This window comes from Scomber japonicus, chromosome 12 (assembly GCF_027409825.1).
Source record: "Scomber japonicus isolate fScoJap1 chromosome 12, fScoJap1.pri, whole genome shotgun sequence".
Classification (NCBI taxonomy): Eukaryota; Metazoa; Chordata; class Actinopteri; order Scombriformes; family Scombridae; genus Scomber; species Scomber japonicus.
Genome location: NC_070589.1, coordinates 27,528,276 through 27,552,600, shown reverse-complemented (window position 1 = coordinate 27,552,600; position 24,325 = coordinate 27,528,276). Strand labels below are relative to the sequence as shown.

Sequence of the window (24,325 nt, the reverse complement as noted above, 5' to 3'; positions counted from 1 at the left end):
AGTGTTTATAAAACGCTGACGGGTCTTACGTTTTCTTCAATGCCACAAAGCTGCATGTAATCCATAATCTTCAATGAGGTCACCTAAACATGAGTCACAAGCGTTTCACATTATGAAAACAAAATACTGCATAATGTAACCACAATATTTCTTTTATGCTATAATACATGCTGTTATTTGCTGATTGAATTGGACAAAATACATACATGTACACATTCACATCAGCATTGTTTTAACAAGACGGCATTTGTAATGATATTACAGTAGGAGCCATGTGAGAAATTACCCTTAAAACCTAAAATAGGCATGAAATACATTGTTTAGCATTAAGAGCCCCAACAGGTGTTCCTCATGTGAATCTTGTCTTACCAGAAGCTTGTATTTTAAACATTAACCCTCCTGTTGCCCTCGAGTCAAGGAAGGAAGGAAAGGAGGAAGGAAGGAAGGGAGGAAGAAGGAAGGAAAGGAGAGAGGAAGGATGGAAGGGAGGAAGAAGGAAGGAAATGAGGGAGGAAGGAAGAAGAAAAGAAGGAGGAAAAGAAGGAAAGGAAAGAAGGGAGGAAGGAAATGAAGGAAGGACGGAGGAAAGAAGGAAGGAAGGTAGGAGGGAGGGAGGAAACATGAAGAAAGGAAGGAAGGAAGGAAGGAAGGAAGGAGGGAAGAGTAAAAACAGACGGGGTCAATTTGACCCGGGAGGACGACAGGAAGGTTAAAATAATTGTAAGTCCTAACTGTTGCCACAACATTCATGCTTTTTTTCTTCTCTTCTGACTAACAGAGGTGTGTGACAGCGCACTGGTGTCCAATCTGCCGCCATCAGCCTTCAGAAGCTCCTCACAGCTGTCCAGCAGCCATGCGCCGGGTTTTGCCAAACTCAACAGGAGAGAAGGTGAGGAAGAGTTTCTGCTGCTGATAATTAATAAACTGTGACGTGTTGTGTCTGATGAGTCAGGACGTAAAGCACTGGATTTGACTGGAATGATACTTTATAATAATAAATGACTGGTGCTACGTCACATGATTACTGCATGATGTTGTAGTAGAAATGGACGAATGCAGCTGACTTACTGGTGTCATTTATAATAATGTGCCATTGTGTCTGTTGCTGGCACTTTCAATATCAAGTGAAAACATATGAATGCATGTATCAGATTAGACCACACTTTAAATATCACTAAAAACAGCATTTGTCTGTATCTGTAACAAGAGTATAAATCCAAAACTCGTTGATTTTTTATTCTAAGGCTTAGTCAATGCATAAAACAACTTTTTAATGCAGTTCAGACTAAAAGAATTTGGTCTTGGAAATTGTTGCTGTCTGACAACAAGCTAAAAAAGATTTCTCTTGCTGCTGATGTACGTCAGTTTTGAACATAAAATATCCTTTTTTAGCTTTTAAAAAGTCTCTAGCCTGGGAACTGAAAGCTGGCGGGGGATTCTTGCTTCTGCTTCAGAGAATTGTTCATGCAACAAAATGTGGATTAACAAGCGATCAAAATAATTTTTTGGACAGTTTTTGCCTGTATGTGTTGTTTATGAGGAGAGGGGCACTCTTCTGTTACCAACAAGTAGCTCTGCAGCAGCGCCGCCGAGACACTTGTTAAGCTCAGGACACAGAGCACAAAACATCACAAACAGAAAAGTTTTTACTGGATTCACAACAAATAACTCACTAGTGACTGAGAGGCAAACAGGATCAGAATCATTTATGAAAGACGAGACAGAGCAGCCAATGGTTGCTTTTGTCCCGTTCTTATTCTCCATAGGTGCTGTTTGTATTGATGGTTTATACTAGGAGGAGTTGTGTTTGTTCGTCCGACATAAAAAGCCAGCGGGGAGTCCTGTGCTGAATGTTGATGAGAGGATTGGACAAAATGAAGATCATGGTTTGTTGTGGAGCTTTCTGCAGGGAACGGGCTTTACTGCTTTATCCCAACATCAAAGCCTAGAATCAGCTGGGAGGGTGAGATGAGTTTAATCTGGATCTGAATGACTTTCACCACCTGGGAAACTAAAGAAAGCTGAGTCGGCAGAACATCGCTCAGTCTTTCAGTTTGTTTAGATGGTCGAGACTTTAAGCAAACAGCCTTTTTGTGGCTAAGTGCTGTGACCTGCTCTTTGTTTGCTGATCTACACATGAACAACTGTGAGCTCAAAAGCTGCTGCATGCTCCTTTAATGCGTTGTTTGACATCTTTTCCAAAGACAAAAAACTGCTTGTTTGACATTGTGTATTTAAGGAAGCAAGCAAACCTAATCCTGTTTCCTTTGTAGTACCTGCTGGTGACGCAGTGACATCACTGATATTTGACTGATTTGTGGATCAAGTGTGTATTGCAATCTTTTGTTGGGATTTTTGTGACTGGAGGTGCACATTACACATATGGCGCTTTTCCACTACACCGTTCCAGCACGACTCGACTTGGTTCCAGGAACGACCTTTTCCATTACAAAAAGGTACCTACTCAACGTGGGCGGGGTCGTCATAGCACGGCTCCATGAAACTGCCGTGACTTCATTTTATACACGACACAAACACATAAACAATGGGGGACATGGAGGTGATGGTGTATTTACTGCTGTATGAGGCTTTCTGTCACACACAAAGCAACACAATTGAGCCGTATGGCTGTAACGCTGTTGCCGGTATTTAAAAATGCCGGGTTTGATTCTTGTGTGGGACGGCTCATGACTCTTCCAGCGACAACTCTTCTGACCAGTCAGTGGCCGGCAGTCTGTTGACGTCACATTTAGTATCGGCTCGGCTCGCTTGGAACCTCAGCAGAGCAGGTACTAAAAAAGTAGCAGGTACCAGGTACTATCCCTATCGCAAAAGAAACCGAGTCGAGGCGAGTCAAGTCGAGTCGTGCTGGAACTGTGTAGTGGAAAAGCGCCAATAGAGAGCCCTTGGATGGGATTAGGTTAGTAACACTCATTAACAACCATTGTGACTCCTTGCTCTCCTTTATTAACAAACAGCAGTGCTCTGAATGACATGCCTAAGGGTGTGGGGTGAGAAGTGTGACTATAAAACATTATGCCATTAAAACCTTCTTTTTTTTTCATACGTTCATTCTTCTGAGTTATGATGTTCAAATGGCATTAGAAACAGTTTTCATATTAACAATGAAACAAATGACTGAGGTCACTGGTCTTTGAGTGATCACTTAATGCTGCATTCAATTCTCCATAGAAAGCTTCAAGTTACGTCGTTATCACCATACTGTAATATGGATTCACTCTTGTAAGCAGATGTGCTCTACCATATTTTTCAGAAATGCAATAGAAAGGAAATTGGATCCACATGCCTCAGAATGCTTACCAGGCCTCCTCCTAGTGATAATAATTATGTCAAGATGAGAAAATGCAGGTATTAGGAGTGGAAGTGTAATGAATGACCGTCTTACTGCTGACAGCATCATAATACGGTTGCGCTCGTCATTTCACTGCCTGCATTCTTCATATCTAGCACTAGCAGTTGATAGATTAGGAGGTCTGTTTGTGTCACATCTCCTCCCCGGCTGTATTAACGGTACAAAGCCCACACGATCGCAGCTGTTTGCCGAGAGAATCGATGAATAAATGAAGGTCTCCATCTCATTTCCATCTCCTGCTGCCTGCTGCCGTTGCTATCACTCTGCCTCCTGCAGTTGTTCTCAGAGGAGCAGCTTCGCATTCAGTTCATTTACTCGCTAAATGAACAGAGATTATCTGAGCCCTGGAATACCACCCACAAGATAAATGCAGGTACTTTAACCATAAGCTTTATCATCATAGATTTCCTGTCATAAGAATTGACTGCTATCAATTTTATTATTGACTTCACTCTAGTACAGGTAGACACGGACCAACACTGTGGTCTCATTGAAATAACTGAGGTGGCTTCAGTCTGAAGACTTTCACTTAGATTTATGCTAAACTTTGATGTTTATCTGCAGCACCAAAGAAGAAGGTTGTGCTTATTAAGGCTAGTGAGCAGTATACATATATTATTCTTTCAGCAAGTTCTCAAGTCAAGTCAAGCTTTATTTATAAAGCACATTTAAAAACGTCAGTTGAACCAAAGTGCTGTGCAGTTATTAAAATACAATATAATCACACACAAATATAATAATACATAAAAACAATAAAGGAATAGAAAGAACTCAATTTAAAAACTAAAATTAGAATAAAAATAAATAAAAAGAGTAAAAATAAAAAGTAAAAAGCCAAGGATTCTCGTCTAGCTTTCTCACACCTAAAGGAGGAAGTAGGTGGTTTTACAATTATTCATATTTATTTCTATTATAAAAACTGTTCATGTGAGCTGAGCTGCCAACTGTTAAAGTTTAAGTTAAGCCAACAACTATCAAACTACTTTGGTTTGGGATAGAAAAAGATGTTGAAAGATGCTGAAATGAAACCAGCATTTACTGTTTCTAGTAGACGGGTCTCTGGTGTCAATGTCTGACATTTAACATGCCCAACCTCCTCCTTTAGAGGTTGTGTGCTGCTATATTTTGATGCTTCTACATTTGCTTCTGAGAAAGACTACAGTACCCCTTCCGTCTGTCCTCCTTTCCGTCTGTCCTCCCTTCCTTCCTTCCTTCCTCTTTTCCTTCTTCTTTCTCCCTTCCGTCTGTCCTTCCTCCCTCCTTCCTTCCTTCCTCTTTCCTTCCTCCCTCCTTCCTTCCTTCCTCTTTTCCTTCTTCTTCCTCCCTTCTTTCCTCTGTCCTTCTTTCCTTCCTTCCTCTTTTCCTTTCTCCTTTCCTCCCTCGTTCCTTTTTTCCTCCCTACCTCCCTCCCTCCTACCTTCCTTCCTTCCTTCCTTCCTTCCTTCCTTCTTTCCTCCATTGTTCCTTCCTGCCGCCTTTCCTTCTTTCTTCCTCCCTTCTTTCCTTCCTTCCTTCTTTCTTCCTCCCTTCCATCTTTCCTTCCTCCTTTCCTTCCTTCCTTCCTTGACACGTGGACAACAGGAGGGTTAAGGAACAAACAACCAGTGGTATTGTTTTTCTGGTTTTTCTTGTTATATATTGTGTACTGAATATCATTTGTTGGGTGTTAGCAGATTTTTTGTTATAACTGCAACACTGTCATATCATCACCTCTAAAGTTGATATGTTGAACTTGTTAGCAAGCTGATGCTCATTTACACATCCAGTAACAACACTATCCTTTATTTGGAGAGGTGTTTTTCTTACCAACTGGTGAATGCAAGTCCCATATTCACCATCTTTTAGTTGTGTGTTTATGCTCTCCTACAGTAACTCCTGCAGGAAACATTTGGCTCGTTAGCAGCTAAATGCTCCACTATGTTCACCAGCTAGTTGCTAACTGTGTGTGTTTGTCATTTGATGCTAAGCAGGTCGTGGTTAGTTAGTTTTTAGAGCTTTTTTCTGGAAACTGCTTCCTCCTGCAGCCAAAAAAAAAAAAGACTCACTGAGAGCGCTGAGAGTGACACAAAACAGTAAAGTGCAGCCAGATAGCTAAACAAATAGCTGAAACTCACTATAAAGCTAGTAAGGCCAAGGGGACTCACTGATCATTTCTATGTAGGTTCATCACTAGTCCAGCTTCTCACAGTAAACACTATCATTGGACACACTATTAATATGAGAAAAATATATTAATTATAGCTGCTTTAACCTTCATGTCGTCCTCCCTGGTCAAATTGACCGTCTGTTTTGACCGTTCCGTATTTCCTCCCTTCCTTCCTTCCTTCCTCCTTTCCTTCCTTTCTTTCTGCCTCCTTTCCTTCCTTCTTCGTTCCTCCCTTCCTTCCTTCCTTCCTTCTTCCTTCCCTTTTTCCTCCCTCCCTCCTTTCCTTCCTTCTTCCTCCCTTCCTTCCTTCCTGCCTCCCTTCCTTCCTTCCTCCCTCCCTCCTTTCCTTCCTTCTTCCTCCCTCCTTTCCTTCCTTCCTCCTCCCTTCTATCTTGCCTTCCTCCCTCCCTTCCTTCCTCCCTCCTTTCCTTCCTTCTTCCTCCATTCCTTCCTTCTTCTTCCCTTCCTTCCTTGACTCGAGGACAACAGGTTAAAGAAAACACTGCTTGGTTTTTAGTCACACCAATTTACTGACCTAAACTAAAGGCAGCGAAATCTGTAAATTCAAATGCTGAGAGAAACATATTCAAACCCCAGATTTGCAACTGCATGAGACCAATACTCATTTCTTTCCACACTTGGGCTCAATCTTGTTTTGAACATAAACAAAATCGCCTTGTAGCATCCTCTACCAGCACCAAAGTCATTGTAATGTACAGACCTGTCAACTCTCCCATTTTTCCTGCAGTTTCTCTCGTATTTTCACCTCCTCCCCTGTGCTGTGCTCCCGTTTAGTTGCTTCTCCTGGGAAACTCTCATAATTTGCATGGCCCTCAAACTTTATTGTGAATAATCGTCGAACACAGATCCATAAATTTTGTATGTTCGTCTGACGTTACCCAAGTCGCTATATCGTCTACGAAACACAATCTACACACACACACGACATACAATTTCCACCCATCTGTCACCGCAACCCAATTTCGCGGGGCGTGTGCACAGCTGTTCTCTGCGCAGGAAGTCTTTCCTCCTCCTGTCCTCTGTCCTCCTCCGTCTGCTGCTGATGCGATTCACTGCCTGCAGGTACCGCTGGTAGAGAGGAGGGGGCTGGTTTGTCTCCGCCAGCAGCTAAGTTTAGAAATATTTTCCAAATTTTTAAGATAAATGGTAGACTAATGAACAGTTCACTAAATAACCAGCATGATGTGGTGGTGGATGGGACAAAATATGAAAATATTGCCTTTTGTTGAAGAGGTGGTTTGATAAAGTACTTAATGGCTTTTTACTCGCAACGGTTTGGTAATGAGCATCAGTAATGAGTGTATCTATCTGTCACCTCATCCACCTTCCCATTTCCTCCCAACTGAAAAATGTTGGCAGGTGTGAATGTACAGTAAGTATACAGAACTGGTTGATTCCTATAATGTGCAGAACAGATTATAATGTGTAGAACAGATGAACAGATAAGGGCTTTAACTGTTATGTTCACAAATCCCCCCAATGAAGATGTTTTTGTCATGTTTATGGTGCTTATAGTTTCAAAACACGCCCACTTAAAAAAAACCCAGTACGTGCATCTGAGACGGGCACACAAAAACACAATCTGCCCCACAAGTACGGGACTGTGAGGAGCATGAGCTGGACCCTTCCTACACACTTGCAACTGCTCAACAGTCACTTGCTCATCAAGTTGATATTAGATATTTTGGAGGCGGGTATCGAATAGATAGTTTGCTGCTTTGATTGATCACTTAGAATACTGATCATGACCTTTGATTGGCTGTTTGGTTTCATAAGTGACACAGTCAAAGATAGGTTGTTACCTGAGAGATCAAAGGGAAACATACATTATGATACTTAACGGCTGATTTCCCTTTTCTGTTTTTTTTCACTTATGTTTATGAAAAAGTGTTGTTAATGAAAACAGAACAAATCACTGATATTTCTCCATCTAGACCACATTAAACTAAATCCAAATTAAAAGCCAATTTGTCAAATCTGGATTAGATTACAAAAGGAGACTCCAGACTCATTAAAACACATTTTTAATTTTCAGAAACCTTTATTCTATTCTATGAAAACCCCAAAAAAGGGTAATGTCATTGATTTTGTGGCTTGAAATTCACAACACAATTCACATCTCTTCATTTCTTTGGTTGTGGCCCTTTAGATCTCTTCTTTCTCTTCTTCAACACAAAGGCAGAAAAGTTATTTTTACATCTTTAAATACAATCTCTTTATAGAGTCTTTTATCCTCATAGAGTCAATTTTCTAATCTGTCCAATGTGGTCTGGATGGGGAAAAAACTGTGTAGTTTCCCTTTTTTCATTTTTCACAAATAGAATAAAGATTTCACAAATCTGATACTGTATTTTAATAAGTCTCTGGAGTCTATTTGGTAATCTAGTCCAGGTTTGACAGGTCTAAGTATAGTGGTTTTTTATCTAGACCTGGTTTAATGTGGTCTAGATCGGGGAATATTAGTGAAATCGCCCTTTTATCTGATTTCATAAGCAAATATAGGTTCCATAAATCTGAAAGTGGGTTTAAACATTCTTTAGGCTTTTGCTATAATGTCTATCACTTTTAAGAGCACACATTGTGAGACTAATTTAATTCCATACACGTTGTTTTATAACACAGCTCAGCTCAGCAGTGATAAATGTGTATATCTCTGGTGTAAAGCATGCGTGCAGATACACATATTCTTTTTTGTACATAGCAGTTTATTTTTAAGAGGTGTCACACAAAATATTTTTGCGTGAACATCAGTTTTACATCTGGGCTTTGAAGTCAGGGCTGAAAAGCATTGACAGGCAGTTGATTAGAGATGAATGTCTCTTTCACCAAGAACCTGCAGGATGAATGACTCACTATTTTGGGCTCCCTGCCGTTCTGTTGGGATCCGCAGTCGGTCTTATTCTTCATTTTCATTTTCCATTTTCACTTTTTATTTTTTACTTCTCCTTCAACCTCTTTCTATCATCTCAGTTTCTCCTCTCTTTTCTTTCCGTTTTCCATCTGTCCGCCTTGCTCTTATTTCCTCTCTCCACCTCCGCTCTTCCCTGCTTGACATTACCATGTTTTAACTATAACTTTAACTGACTATTTTCTACTCTAATCATTAATGTTAAGGCATCTACAGGCACATTTTCATCTGTGAGGTCTAATTTAGTCGGTTCTGCCTTCTTGCCACATGTTAATAGCAGTCTTCATGTTTACACGTTTTCTATTCTCTGGCAACAGTGACAATTACCATTGATGCCTCTGCAATTGTGCTATAATAGACTTATTATAATACTAATTATTCTGCCACAGTAATCATTTACTAAATTACTTGGATGTAAAAAAGGGAAATGAAACTTTAATTGGAACCTGTTCTGGTTTTGTGTATGGATAGCCAAATAATCAAGTATTCATGTGTGTTCAGATCTTTATTGTTTCTACAAAGTTCAAGTGTTAAACTGCTCTACAGAAAACACACTTGACACTTGAGTGGAAATGTGTTGAAATGTGCTTTGCCTGCAGCAGATATCCAATGTTTTCCAGCCTGCTCTTCCTGCTGCAATGAGCCCATTAGGCTCTCTGTCCGTCTGGCATGTTATCAGCCTGCTGAAATTACCACCCAGTCTTGCCATTCTCATGCAAATTATGAGCCTTCACTCCAGGCCTTCATAACAGTCTGTCCGATACCTGTCTTCCTCTCCTCTTCCTTTCAGCTATACCTGTCTGTCTGTAGCACGACTTGTCTCTTACTGTGCAGCTCGCCTCTTCTTCTGCCTGTCTGACATTTTCCTTTCCGCTTGACTCTTCATTTTACTTTGGTTTCTCTTTGTGTGTTCCAGTTGGCCCCTGTCAGGTGGAATATCGGTGCATTATTAATGATTCAGCAGTCCTTTCTTTACTTATCCATCCATCTGCTCCTTATAGTAAAGCTACCGTCCACAGCAGCCTCATGTCAGGCTTGGTCTCCCTTCAACAGTAAAGCAGAAGGAGAGCCGTGCAGCCTGACTGACTTTCCCTCCTCACCTGTCACATACACTATCTGCACTGCTCTAATAACACAAGAGAGACAAATTGAGCTGGTTTCAGGTGTCACTGTCCCTACAGTCGAGTTGGATTGATGAAGTATCAAGGATGTCAGAGGCTAAACCCATCATATGTATTTTTAATTGAGAATAGCTGAAATTGCCTTTAATCTTTGTAAGATAAACTGAAAATATAAACTATGTCCTACAAAATATCACCCCTTCTAACATCAGATATCTGAGGATAGGACTTTTAAAAGAAAGCAGCCCAAAAAAAGCAAAACTCTTTATTTGATCATATTAATAATTTCATAAGTAATTGTAGGGAAAACAGACATTGCTCATGTTGATGTTTTATGCTGTAAGGTTGAGGTATGTGTAGGCACAAAATCACACCCACAAAAATAACCATGGTGTTAAGGTTAGGAAAACAATAGTATTCAGGGTTTTTTTAAACTGTGCTGACTCACAGTTGGAAGTGTTGGATTAAAGCATCCATCCATCCCTCCCTCCTCCTCTGAATGAAGAAAATTGTCAACATCTATAAATGTCATCTGGACTGTGCCACTGCTCCAGGTCATAATTATGGCTAGATGGCATCTGTCACTCAAACATAAGTGGAGGTGGTCACACATTTCATACACACAGGGGCAACCAACTCAATGTGCTCTATATAAAAACAAAATATCAGATGATTTAGCAGTAAGAAGCATAAAAACATACAATTAAAAAATAAATAAATAAATAAAACCCAATTATAATTTTTTTTTTTAAAACATAATTGAACAGTAAAAATTGGAAACATTAAAACATACAATTATAAAAAAAGAACCCAATTATAATACAAATAAAGAAAGAAAGAAAACAAAAAGCTAGACTAAAATAGAGCATTAACTATTCTAATTTAGCTTTCACTTAAGTATTAAATTGGTCAAGATTAGCTGACCAAGCTTTGAATGATAAAATTGACAAATGAAAAACAGCTGAAATGCTTTTATTTTATGCCGAGTAATGCTAGATAATGAGTTTCATGTTGCCACGAGCAACTGTTTCACTTTTCCCTGATTGGTATAAGCAGAAGGAAAGTTTTGTCCTGTAATTGGCTAGCAGAGCAGTGATTTCACACTCCTGACTGCTATTAACTGTATCTAGGTTTTTCTGTGGGTGGTTAGAGCCGGTTCCTTGACAGACGCTGACTGAGGGAGAGAAACCGGAGAAATCTCTTTGATTTAAAGTGACAGTTGTGACAGAAAGTGTTCAGACCATCAGCCATCAGTTCACCTCTGTTTCAATTATATCTGACAGGGTGGACACAGTAAATCTTTGTAACGCCTCTTGTTCTCTGACTCGTTTCCCTCTGATCTCTTTGTTTTTACCCTTCCAGTCAAATATTCATGAGTAAAGGTCAGGTGTGTCTGCACTTTTTTACTCTGCTGTCACTGGACCCGTCTGTTAGTCAAGTGCTTATTAGCTTTGGCCTTTAGCTCTTTAAAGATCAGGCTCCACCAGCCGCCAGACCGACACTGATTCATTTTCACTGCTGAGATTTTCTCCCTCTGCCTGTCACCAGACACCAATTCTCTCTTTTTTTTCGTTTTAACTGACCAATGAACGAGTATTACCTCAATGTATAAATAAAGAGCCTAGGTTGAAACACTAGTTACACTAAACCAGCTAAACCAAATATCAGTTTCAGGAACAATTACAGCAGCTACTTTAGCAACACAGCTAGCCTGTTGCTACCATAGATTCCAACACATAGGTCTTGCAGGCCAAATATTTTCACTTTGAATGTTTTATATATTTACTTTATTGCCATTTTTCTTTAATAGACATTTAATAGAAAAGTGCAACAGAATACATTGGAAGCAAGATGGAGATGACATGAAGCAAACCAGGGATTGACCCAGTGTTTTAATGCATTTTCAGACCTATAGTTCGATTGTTTTGCAAGGCATTAAATCATTATAGTGTAGCAGACAGACTTTGGTAAGGTTTGGTTTCACATTCACATATTTCTAAAAGAACCAAAATATGTAATAGTTGAGGTGGCTACTACTCATAGGTCATAGGTCATTTTGGTGTTTATCTTCAGGTCATAGATAAACTTGCCACTTTCGAGTTTCACAGTGGAACGACAGCTCTGCAGGGTGATCTTGGCTCTGGTCCTAATCTTTTACATTGTTTGCATTAGTCATTTTTGGCAAATGATACATTTTGAAAGCGAGTTGCAGCTGATGCACTGGTGTCGCCGAAGGTGCATTGCGTGTCACTACATGAAGATGAGGTGCACTCTTCCTTTGAATGGGTACCTGCTCATCAGCTGCACATACTCCTGAAGATCAGGTTGCTTTCTTACCACCAGAACAGAGAACCAGAGTTCAGCAGATGGTGCAGATCAGGACCACCTCTTTTTTGGTGGACTCGATTAATTTGGTGCGGACCTGAGTGTGATTGTTGAATTGACGCAAACAAAAACCGAAAAAAAGGTCAAAGTCAAACAAACTATGGTTCGATTGATGTGGGTCACTAGGATGCCCCTCTTTCATAATCCTTAGTAAATCTGTGAAAGTCCAGTTATTACAGGATTACACTACTCAGCCACCCTGAGAAATCCAATGACTGTCACATCTCAAATTCAGGAGGAGTAATGAAGAGCTTGCCTGGTTGTGGAAAAGTGAACTTCCCAAAATTCTGAAGGGGTTTTTGTGAGTTTGGCCATCCAGTCTGCAGGAGTTTGAAGGGAAACTATGTCTGCAGGAATATTGGGTGCCAACTTAAGCAACTCATTATTGTGGATGTTGGATTTAGATGTTTATGTACAGAACCTCTGGATGCACATCAGGAGTGTCTGGTTTGCTTACCTTGAGATGGACTATGCTGTTTGCTGGTTATATCGTTCTGTTGGTTGTATTGGACTGTGACCACCATCATGCAGTTTGCAGTCAGGAAGTGCTAAGTGGTTGGGATGAGAGTTATCACCTCCAAGTCTGAGGCCATAATTCACTGTAGGAAAATGGTTGATTGCCAATTTAATTTGGCAGCAATTTTGTGCCCTGAGAGGAAGTTCAGGTAACGCGGGGTCTAATATCAACTATGATATATGGGTATGATATCAAGGCAGGTGCTGACAGTAATGTGCATAGCAATTTTCTGTGGTGAAAGGTTCCTACAAAAGAATAGTACACTCCCTGGTTTCTTACTACTTGTTTGGTCCTTATGCCATTAGCTGTTCAGCTCACTGTTCGACCACATGAATGAAAAAATGTCTCAATGCAGTTATTTTATAGTTTTACAGTTGATTGTTTTGTGATGGATTTGTGTTGCAAAAAGGCTTTCTGTGGCTGAAGGCGTCAAATGGACTACAGTTTGTGACTTTGTCCCCTACACCAAAATCGAACAGACCAGCACCATATACCCTGGAGGTCTGGGATAAAAAACGTTTGTGGCTTTGTAATAAAATGTTGGCATCTTGCTGCTGAAACAAAGAGCAGACAACAGCTTGGTAACATGAGGACAAGTGATATTTACAATGTTTGTCTATTTGTTCTTTTAAGGCTTTCCAAAAGCTTGGCTGTGGATAGCGTCTCCTACTCTCTCCTTTTCTCTATGGATGGTTGTGAATGATTATGCTCTCGCTCTCTCTCTCTCTCTCTCTCCCTCTCTCTCTCTCTCTCTCTCCCTTTATCTGTATGTGTGAATGTGGTGAACGGGCACACTCAGCGGGACATTGGTCAGCAGCCTTCTTCAGAATCCGTCCATCTGGTGTTTGAGCTCGGAGGCATTGCTTTGTCCTGACAAAGCACTTTGCTACACATACATTCTGTCTCCTTTCTCTCTTGTACCAGTTGTCTCTACATCTGAAAACGCAGCCAAATCTAATGGCAGTGAACTTGTAAACGACTAAACTAATAACCAACATCAAATCCTCTTGTTACACACAATGCTACCGGCAAAATGTGCAACCGGTCAAATCCATACATAGGAAAGCCTACCAACCTACTGAAAAAATGCACATATTTCACCAAACCCTTTTTTTTATTTTCTCAACCTATTGACCCAAAATACAACTGATCAATATGTTACAACACTGCTCTTTGTTAGTGATATGTAATGTGGGAAATCAACCTACAGGAGTACTGTAAAAACCAATCAATTCCTGGCACCGCAACCTCTTATTAACAATACCTTATATATCAAAAGATTGCATGTGATACCAGCAAACTAATCAATAGATAATGTCAAAGTCTCTAAGCAGTGCTATACTTGGAACATGATCCAGTTTGACATTATATATGCAACTAATCAATACATGGCACCACAACCTCTTATTGATGACATTTAGTTTGGGAAATGTAATAACTGGCTACACAATAATGTGTCACGTATTATTGTTTATTATCTACTGAAACATCAATAAGAACTGAGGTCAAAGAAGATGCAAGTTTAGCATCTTGTGATTAGGATGTCAGAATATTTGAAAGCAGAAGATGTTTCAGTAGTTGAAATCTGCTATTGTTGCAAACATCTGTTCATCATTCCTTTTATGGCTGTTCAACGGCACCATGAGAAGCATAGAAATGTTGAGAAAAGGCAGGTCAAGGCCAAGTGGTACACCAAAAAACTAACTGCTGTGCTTCATTGTAAAATAACTTGTAATATAACATTTAATAAGATCAATATACAAAGGTGGGTTGTCAGTCATGCTGGATGTTCAATATAAGTCAATTGGTTGATTTTTAAATCACTACTTTGGTCTTAACTGAAATATCTTTACTAGTATTTGAATGCCATGAAATATTATATTCATGGCCACTCAACTTTGATGATCATCATACCTTTCCATAGTCTCACCAGCAAGTCAAATATTTCACTTAACCAATTAAATATCTCAAGAACTACTTGATAGATTTAAACACAATGAGGTACAGACTTTCATGGTTCCCAGACCATGGATCCTACTGACTTTGTTGTTTGTTTGAGTTGATATATATTATACCACTATGAGGTACACATTTGTGGTTTTGAGTGAAATGTTTCAACAATTATCAGATGGATAACCATGTAATTTGGGCACAAACATTCATGCACCCCTCACGATTACCTGTAAGAATTTGTGATGCCTTAACTTAAAAAAACAAAAAAACAATTGACATTCCCCTCAACCTCAGCCGTACTTTGCTTTTAGTGAAGATTAGGAAATGCTAATATGAGTTTGATGGTAAAAAAGTAAAATATGATACCTGCTCATGACACCATATACAGAGATGTGAGCATGACTCTTTAAGCAACACAGCCAGTAAAATACATTTAAATACAGCTTAATTGACATTCCTGCTTTAACCACATCAAATGTTATGTTTAATGCTTGTTCATACATATATACTCCTTATGCAGTTTTTGACATTATTCAATTGTTAGTCTGCATTTGCACCAAGTATTTAGTTTGCTCTTGTTTACAAAATCCCCAAATATCCAGGGAGTGAAGCTGCCCCAGAAAAGAGACACAACTTCTAAAACCCAACTTCCACCAAAATACTAAAGACTCACTTTGTGCTGCTTCGTCTAAATGAACCTTCTGGCTTCTTGGACACTTCATCTGTGTGCTGTCCACTCTGTGCTGGACACCACATAGATAGGAAAAAACTAATTTAAAAGTCAGGAAGCAGTGTCGGTGCACTGCTTGTGTTGGTCATTATTCTGCCATGAATTAGGGCCCATAGTCATTTTCCAATCTAAGTCATTTGCATGCTCTATGTAATATATACAGTCCTATTAAATATAAACTGTGTAACACGTATGAAGGTGTGTAGTGTGATGCTCTTATTATTCTGTGAAAATGTATTAATGTAGATTTGTGATATTAAATCCTGCAGTTAAGATTATAGTTTAGGAGTCGTAATATGGTTCATATGTGTGCTTATAAAGTAAGAAAGTCTGTCATCCAGAAATTCTGTTGAATAGCATTGTGTTGCAAAGAAAAAAACAGAAAAATCAAAGACAAATGATAAATAAGCATAAAAAGCTGCAGAGGCTGCAGGTTCGTAAATTGGACATTTGTTCAGAATTGGCAGAGGTTTGCATTCTTTTGAATGCCTTCTTTTGCTTTATGAAGACAAATGGACTTCAATATGTACCGCTATCTGAAAATGTTCTGTGTACTACACAGCAGCAATCTGAGTGCCTTACATTCTTAAAATTCAATTTTCTACATTAAAAAACTCCTGCGGTGTCTTGGAATGAAACCAATCATCTGTTCCAGCACAACAAGCTAAATATATAAGACTGTGCTCTATTATTGCAGTGAAATTGGTTTTGAGCTGTTGTTTCACAATGTGGGCTGCACTTTATTTTACGGTACACCAATAAGACGTAACAAGCTATACTTTGTATCAAATTAGAGAAAAACTAGAAATAATATGTTCTTTATTAGACAGTAAACAAACACATACTCTGATTAGACAACCATAAATTAGAATTATGTTGTAATTAGAAACTCAATTTAATGCTGTGTTATACCCCAAATATATAGAGTTAGAAACTGTTATACAAAATCATATTCTAATTAGAAACCAAACACCATTTTTTTTAGATCATTGTCCAATTATAAATCAAATACAATGTAATATAAGATCCAAAATATGTTACAATTAGACTCTATTCTACCCTTCATATCAAATTGTGCTGTAATTACACACCACATTTATTGCTACCAACATGGGCCTATGATGGCTTATTTAGACAACACAGGCTGTAATGTGTAATGCCATATTATATCGAGTATAATACATTAATTGGCCTTATTTGACACAGTTTCACTTTTCTTACAGAGTCATTTGTTGTACTTTAAACTAAAGTCAAACCACATCAGATTGTACAGTAACATTAGGCCAGGATGTTGAATCTTTATTTCTCACTATTAGACCATTATTAAACTTTCTTCAAGGGTATTTTGGAACATATGACAAAAGACTGTGAACTAAAGTGAAATCACATATCTGCTTTACCTTCTAAAAAAGGTTGGTTATACTGACCTGAACATCTTAATATGCCACTTTTAGGATAATCCTGACAGTAAATGATATAAAACCAAACATGCAGCAAACACATTAAGTATCTCAGCTTTAGTCTACACCCATTAACTGGTAACTATCCAGTTCATTTTTAAGAAAAGCTGTGATGTATCTTCTGTTTATGAGAGCTGCCCATCAGCTGGTGGTCAGGGGTAGTTTGTCTGTTAGTTTGACTTCATCATCTTTCTTCATTTCAAAGTGTTTTCAATGTGTTTAGTAACGGTAGCTCTCAGTGGCATAACCTACGCCGGCCCGAGTTACTGAATAAACTCTTTCAATCTCTCGCTTTCTATTATGCAGATTGGGTGACGGCCTAATAACAAAGAAAACACTTATGATGTTTTTGTGGTCAACACACCTGTTACTTGCCGTTACACTGTGCTGTTAAACCAAAGACACTGCAGCTATACTTTATTTTTATATAGTCTATGGGCTACACACAGCACGCCAATGCTAGCCATGCTAAATAGCTGCTAGCTGCCATGGAGGCTGTTGAAATGGATCCAAAACATCTCTGTATTTGTAGGTTGTAACTCTTGTCAGTGCTGAAGCTTCTGTGTAAGATGTTTCAGTCGCTAAATGTGTATTTTAAAACTAATTAAGTGGATCCGCTACAGAGACTAGCTTGTAATACTTCTAACTACTGGAGGTTTGATTCTGCTGCTGACATGTAAGCTACAGAGCTGTAGTGTAAGACAGATCTCATAAGTGCCCAGTATACTCTACTTGCTCCACACTCCTGTCCTGACAAACAACAAAGTATATGATATTTGTTATTAGTGTTATCTAAATTAACTTTCGATGTAAGCTTTTCATCGAACCAAAGCCCTAGATATGTAATAGCAGCTTTTACGTGCTCAATATGTTGTTCCCACATTTTTAAGGAGGTGTAGGATGTGATTTTATGCCATCTCCAGTAACAAATGACTTATGTTTTTGCTCCTGACAGTTTGAATCCCCATTTACTATTTACCATTTTTCCTCTTCAGCTACTGAAGTTTGCATTTTCTCATTGACATTAGATACATTGCATAGCCCTATCGTCCATATACAAAGACTTTTCTACACTTTGAGAGAAGATGTCATTGTCATTATGATGAATAACAACAGACTAGCATACACACTGGAGTATTCTGCACCTACTCTTACTTGCTTTTCCCTGTCAAACAAAAAATCCATAACCCAATTATAAGCTCTACCACCAGTTCCCAATGACTTCGACTTATTAAGCAACCATTCTTTCCGGAGCATGTCATATTCCTTTTACACATCAAAGAAATGATGTCCTTGTTGGTCTGTGCTTTTCTGATGTCTGATTTTAATCACAATACAGAAAATCCATTGTAGTCCGACCCCTGAGGAATCCACTTTGATCGGGAGACAAAAGAGTTTTACTTTCTAGGAAATAAGTAAATCTTTCGTCCATTCGTTTCATGAGTTTATATAAATGGGAAGCTGAGGCAATAGGTCTGTAGCTAGAAGGATCTTTTAGAATGGGCGCAATTATTGCTTGTTTCCACTGAACGGGGCCAGTATCACAAAAAACAGTCTTAATACTAGCTTTTCTCTCATATTTTGGGGTTCTTGGGGTTTATGTTGGAAGCTCAGCCTTTTCTAAAGCATTGACAGTCATTCAGTCTCCATTGTTCATCACTAGTAACTTATAATTTCTTCTGATCTCCCGCATTCTTCTGATCATGCCCCATCTGCTTCACTTCCAGTTCTGCTACAATATTCCCTCCAAAATGTGCGTTTTGATATCCTCATTGCTCTCCTTAGTTGACTAAATACTTTATAACTGGCTTTTATGGCTTTGTTACAGTTGCTATTCCACCAGGGTACATTTTTAGTACGTCCAGCTCCCCGCACCCTTGGGGTTTTATTTTTCCACAGCAGACTGAATTATTGCATTGAATATGTTTACATCCATCCAGTTCTCCTGTCTTAAGTTTGTGCTGACCTCTTGGAAAGCAGCCCAACTAGCATTTCCCAATTTCCATCTGGGAATTTTCCTTCCCATAACCTAATAAATCTTTATGCCAGCTACTGTAGTATGATTTAGCACACTCCATATGCTTACACCTGCTTGTGTATTAGATACAAATGTCAGGTCGGGTACTGCTTCTGTGTTTTCTACATTATTATATTATGTTCCTTCCTCATTATTAATACATACTAAACAGTGGTCATTTATAAATTCTTCAACAACTAAACCATTTGTTTCTGTGTTATTGCTCCCCGATAATGAATTAGGCAAATTAAAATCCCCGCACAATGTTACACTATCTTGCAATGCTCCCCCCCAATGCCCTCTAATATATCTTGACTTAGTTTCCCACCTGGATTATAACAGTTAATTATATCTAAATTACCTTCGTCAGTCCATAATTTAATCACAATTGATTCATGATCTGTGCTTATATGTAATTCATTGCATTGAATGAATGTTGCAACTCCTCCTTTACCAGACTCCCTTTCTCTTCTAACTGCAGCATATCCCTTTATAACTAAACCCAACTGTGGTTTCAAACATGTCTGCTGTATACAAATTACATTATGGTTTCTCTCCCAAATTATACTCTTTAAACTCTTGGCCATTTGCAATTAAGCTTCTTGCATTCCACTGAAGCAGAACTAACGCCATTAAGAGAATCCAGCCCGTGTCTGAGAGGATTGGGTATCTTCATTAAGAATGTCTTTAACTGTTTCCCACTGCAGCCCTTTCATGTCAAGATACTTCTCAGCTGATATGACAAATCACTTCATTTTGGCTTCTTGTCTGTGCTGAACAGTTGACTACAGTATGTCTTTGCTTCTATGGTTATTCTTGCCTCTTGAAACCATCTTTACCGCATCTTCATAGCTGATACCCTAGAAAACCTTGATTTACTTCACTTCTGCTGCTCTTTTACTTATCTTGCACCCATGATAAGTCTCCTCCACATTTGCAACCTTTCAGCTTTGCCTCCTCTGCACACTTGCCATACTCATGGTCTGCAACACATCTGCTACAGCTTTGCTTTCTCTTGCACACGGCCGCTATGTGTCTAATGGCGCTTTTCCACTACGCAGTTCCAGCACGACGGAACTCTGTTCCAGGAAGGACCTTTTCCATTACAAAGAAGTACCTACTCAACGTGGGTGGGGTCATCATAGCACGGCTCCACGAAACTGCCGTGACTTCGTTTTATACACGACACAAACACATAAACAATGGAGGACATGGAGGCAGTACAGTATCCCTAGTGGAAACGCAAAAAAAACCGAGTCGAGGCGAGCCGAGTTGTGCTGGAACTGTGTAGTGGATAAGCGCCAAAAATCTCAGACACTTGAAGCATCTGAGTGGTATGGGGAACATAAAGCCTCACATCATAGCATAGCCTATATATATCCAATAAAGATCTTTTTAGGGAGTATTTCTTCATCAAAGCTGATCAGAACCAAGAGACTATCACATTTAATCCCACTTCTGTTTGCCTACAGGCTTTTGACCTCACTTACATCTGTTACATTTCCTTTCCCATCATCTGTTAATACATTCACTGGAATGCCTGTGACAACTCCCCTGACCAATTTCCTTTCACTAGTCAGAGAACATTGTACTTTCCTGCCATTTATTTTATTCATTCTTACTGCTCCCTCATGTTGTCCTTGAGCCTTACATTTAATCAGCAGTGATCCAATTCTCAATATTTTAACACTTCTTACCTCCCTGATTTCCTTACTTATAGATTTATGAAATTTTATTGGATTACAGTTTTTGAAAGAAGCCCCGTCTTGCAAAAGTTTAATTTTTACCTTTTTTTTTTTTTACTATAGCTGCTCACCCATCGCAATCACTATTATCCGATTTATTCTTTACCTTTTCAAATTTTCAAATATATAATATATATACATAAAAAGAAGACAGATACTTAAGTAGAGCAGCTCAAAATAGCACAATAACCCAACTTGAAGCAGTCCAAAAAAAGAAGCCGCAGCTATAGCTATATCCAATTCTTTCTAACTTCCAGCACCTACTTCCATCTTTCCTAAATCACTTCCTGATCCGTCACTTTCCTCTACCATCTTCCATCCAGTCTGGTGTAGCTAACCACCTCTCTGCTTCAGCTCCACTTAAATATACAATATAATAATAGTGTCTAAGTATTGTATATTTTGAGTCTAATATGCGATTTTCAATTACAGCTTAATTTAGGTGTATGGCATGTGGAGTATAACTGTGTTTGTTAACTGTCGAATAAACAACATATAATTTCTAGTTTTTGTCTAATTTGATACAAAGTTCAGTTTATTACATCTTAGTGCACCATAAAATACAGTGTGACCAAAATGGATTTCATTCTGGCTTTGTAACAACAAAATGTGTTGGTAAAGAATTAAAGGTCAAGCTATTCAATCCTCTCTTACACACACACACACACAAACACACACACACACACACACACACACACGACTCAAAATCACATCATCTCATACCTTGTAGACTGAAATGTAATAAATCATTCATCTTCTTTCTGCAGGAGCTGGAGGTTGGTCTCCTCACACCTCAGACAGGTATCAGTGGTTGGAGGTCGACCTGGGTGAGCGGACAAAGATCACAGCTGTTGCTACGCAGGGTCGTTACGGCAGCTCCGATTGGCTGACGTCCTACCTGCTGATGTTCAGTGACACGGGACACAACTGGAAACAGTACAGGCAGGAGGACAGTATAGGGGTGAGTCCATACTGGAGTTAAACTGTATAAAAACTTTATTTTAATCACAAAATGGTGCACTGATGAGCCTATATTAGGATTAATATCTGAACATTTTAACATCTACACATATATTGGAGTTGTCAAAGTACAATATACTGTACAGTACCAGAACAGTGCAAGTATAGCAGTATAGACATGAAGCCAATGTACATATAACCATGATTTGCCTGGAAAAAAGTTTAAAAAAGGCTCTACTACTATGTGTTAGAACAGCATCACCTTATTTACTGCCACACAAGTGCACAAACAGTAGGTATAAGGTAATGAACATCCATCAGGGTCATTACTAACTAATTTCCCAGCACCACTACAGTCATAGTTACAGTGGATATGGTGTTTTAGCCGATCTGGCCTGCAGGGATCTGTCCAACCTGCAGAGATAATCACAGTCATCAGGAGCCTTTGACTTTTCATTAATAATGGATGAACCAATGAAAGAGCACTGCTGACTGTGCGGACCTGTTGCCAGAACACTTAAGCTGCTGTTGATGGACACAGAACAGGACAGAGAGGCAGCCGAGCATCATCACTTTCCTGGCTGAGACCATGCGGTGCAGTCTGGAGCACAGCCGGAAAGTAAAATCAATGAAGGAAAAGACCATGTGTGTGTGTCTGCTCGATGATATTTGTGCAGTGCTTTTACTTCACAATGTTCCTTTTTCTTTTCATTATTTAAATATTTCAAAATTACCTTTGATGATGTATCCCTCTTATTGTTAGAATGGAGTGAAAAATAATAAGAAAAACAGGACAACTAATGGATGTCATGTTTGTATGATGTTGGAAGCTTTTTTTAAGAGACAAACATCAGAGACAAACATATGCATCATGCTACGATGACCCTTTTTTCCACAAAAAGCTACTGACTGTGAGTTATGGGAATTCACAATTTTCTGTCAACATTAGAGCAGCTTTGTAATTTCACTTGAGAGCTTTCTGGGTTTGTGCTTTTGTGACTGGTTTGAAGTGGACGGGATAAAAGATGATGTTAAATGTGCCTCCTCACACAAATCAGGATTTAGGCATATATGATGAAAGACAAGGGGAGTTGTTTGCTTATGTTGACAGATAACTTTCAATCAAGGCTGATCAAGCTACCCACACAGGTCTGATGGTGCGGGTAAGTTAAGTTTTAGCGTTAAACTCTTAATGAATAATAATTAAGGATCAACTTGTGCCTGATCAGTAGTAGTTCGGCATTCTTAGTGTTGATCTTTGTTGTTCATCTTGGCTCTTTTCCCAACTCCACACAGCTAGCTAATCACTATGTGAAGTGCATGTCAATGTCAAGTCATCAGTTTCAGAAATTTGCAGAAATGGTCGGACATAGCCCCCTAAACTCAATGTCAAAAATGTGTGTCTTGGCAAGCAGTTCAGACGGAGTATCAACCTACAGTAGCTTTATGCACCAAATAGCAAAACTTTTGTGAAAATATCATAATTGCTTGTCATCTGTATGGTGTTGTTAAATATTAAGATAGCCATGTTTATTTTGACTGGACTGATATTTGATCCTGATCATGGTTAGACAATTCAATTCAGAGTTGGCACACAAAAAGTGTGTTAAACATAGTGTGATATTACTTTTAGAATGATAAAATCATCCTGTACATCCTGTCATGCCACTGCAGTGACATCACTGTAGCTGGAAAAGCTGTCTACACCACCAAGATGCTGAAATATATGGATTCCAGCTTTAGCAATCTTATGTAACACAGGATTGGTTAAATATGTGCTGACAGGTTTTCATTTCGTGCGCCTCCTTACTGGACACAAATGGGACACTGTTCACAGTAGCAGGTGTAGATGTAGTTAAGTCTGGTAAGAAATGCAACTACTGCCAAGAACTGTGCAAGTGTCTGTAGGACTGATAAATGAAGAGATCAGTCAGAGGAAAACACAGGCAGTGAGCACCTTCCTTCAGTGTTCTCCCATCTCATGAGAGCCACTGGAGTACAAAGTAGTTTTGATCCTGTCATCACAGTGAGACAGTTCAAAATCTAAATAATATTAGTATGTGTTAGTCTCTTAACTGCATGCTCCACATGAGTCCAATACCAAATCAAACAGTACTGCAGACATGTAAAAAAAAAAAGAACATGCCATATTTTCCATTTTGAGTGTGGACACTCATGCAGAGTACAGCAACATTTGTTACAGTGCTGCAGAGAGGAGCGTTTCATTAGAAGTGCATGCAAAGCAATTTTCTCATATGGAGAGAATCCAGCTAATCTCAGCACTGAGGATCTTCTCTGAGAGTGCCAAGAAGAGCTTCTCACAGCTTCCCCCAGCATAAAACATGTTGATCTGACACTCTACATAAACTGTAGTCACATTTCAAAGTGTTTCTGAATTTCTATGTATTAGTCAGTCAGGCTTAGAGTCTGTCAGACTAGAAAATTGATGGTAGAGCTGTCGGATCAACTACAGTACGACATATATACTGAGCTTCTGCTTTGGGCTTGAAGAAACAGAGGAGGGAAGTTTTTCTTTTTGTATTTTTCTTCCTATCTCTCTCTTTTTTAAACTTAAAGAGAAACTACTAAAATGAGGAATAAAATACAGTCTGTCTATAACTTGCATAAAGAAGCTGCCAGGGAATTTGACAGACTTTGAAATAAAGGAGCTCATGAATGGAGGATGAGATGAACACTGATATAAACACAGGGACTTCTCACCTGCTGTTGTTAACAGATGTTTACCATTGCATGTAGGCAACATCAAACCTCTTCTCATGCATTAATGTTCCTCCTTCTCTGTTTCTTTGACAACACTATACATACTTTAGTAATATGATACTGTGTGGGTATTTCTGTTTTATGCGTGTTAAATGTGTCCAGCAGTGACTTGTATTAGTTAGTTTTAGTTTAAAGTCTTTAATCCAAATAGAGAGAATCTAGATTAAGAAGATACAACATAGACACTTTTATGTTACCTCCACTCCTT

General features: G+C 39.0%; 1 protein-coding gene across 1 annotated transcript in view; it reads left to right on the top strand.

Annotated features, from left to right (window-relative positions):
* The first annotated feature begins 786 nt into the window (after positions 1–786).
* The window catches only part of LOC128369407 (contactin-associated protein-like 4), a 95,675-nt gene continuing 72,136 nt past the window's right edge, over positions 787–24,325 (top strand). Inside the window, exons 1-2 of the mRNA XM_053330445.1 lie at positions 787–889; positions 21,144–21,337. Coding sequence (XP_053186420.1) covers positions 21,281–21,337 — 57 coding nt within the window. The 5' untranslated portion in view covers positions 787–889; positions 21,144–21,280. The remainder of the gene's footprint in view (positions 890–21,143; positions 21,338–24,325) is intronic.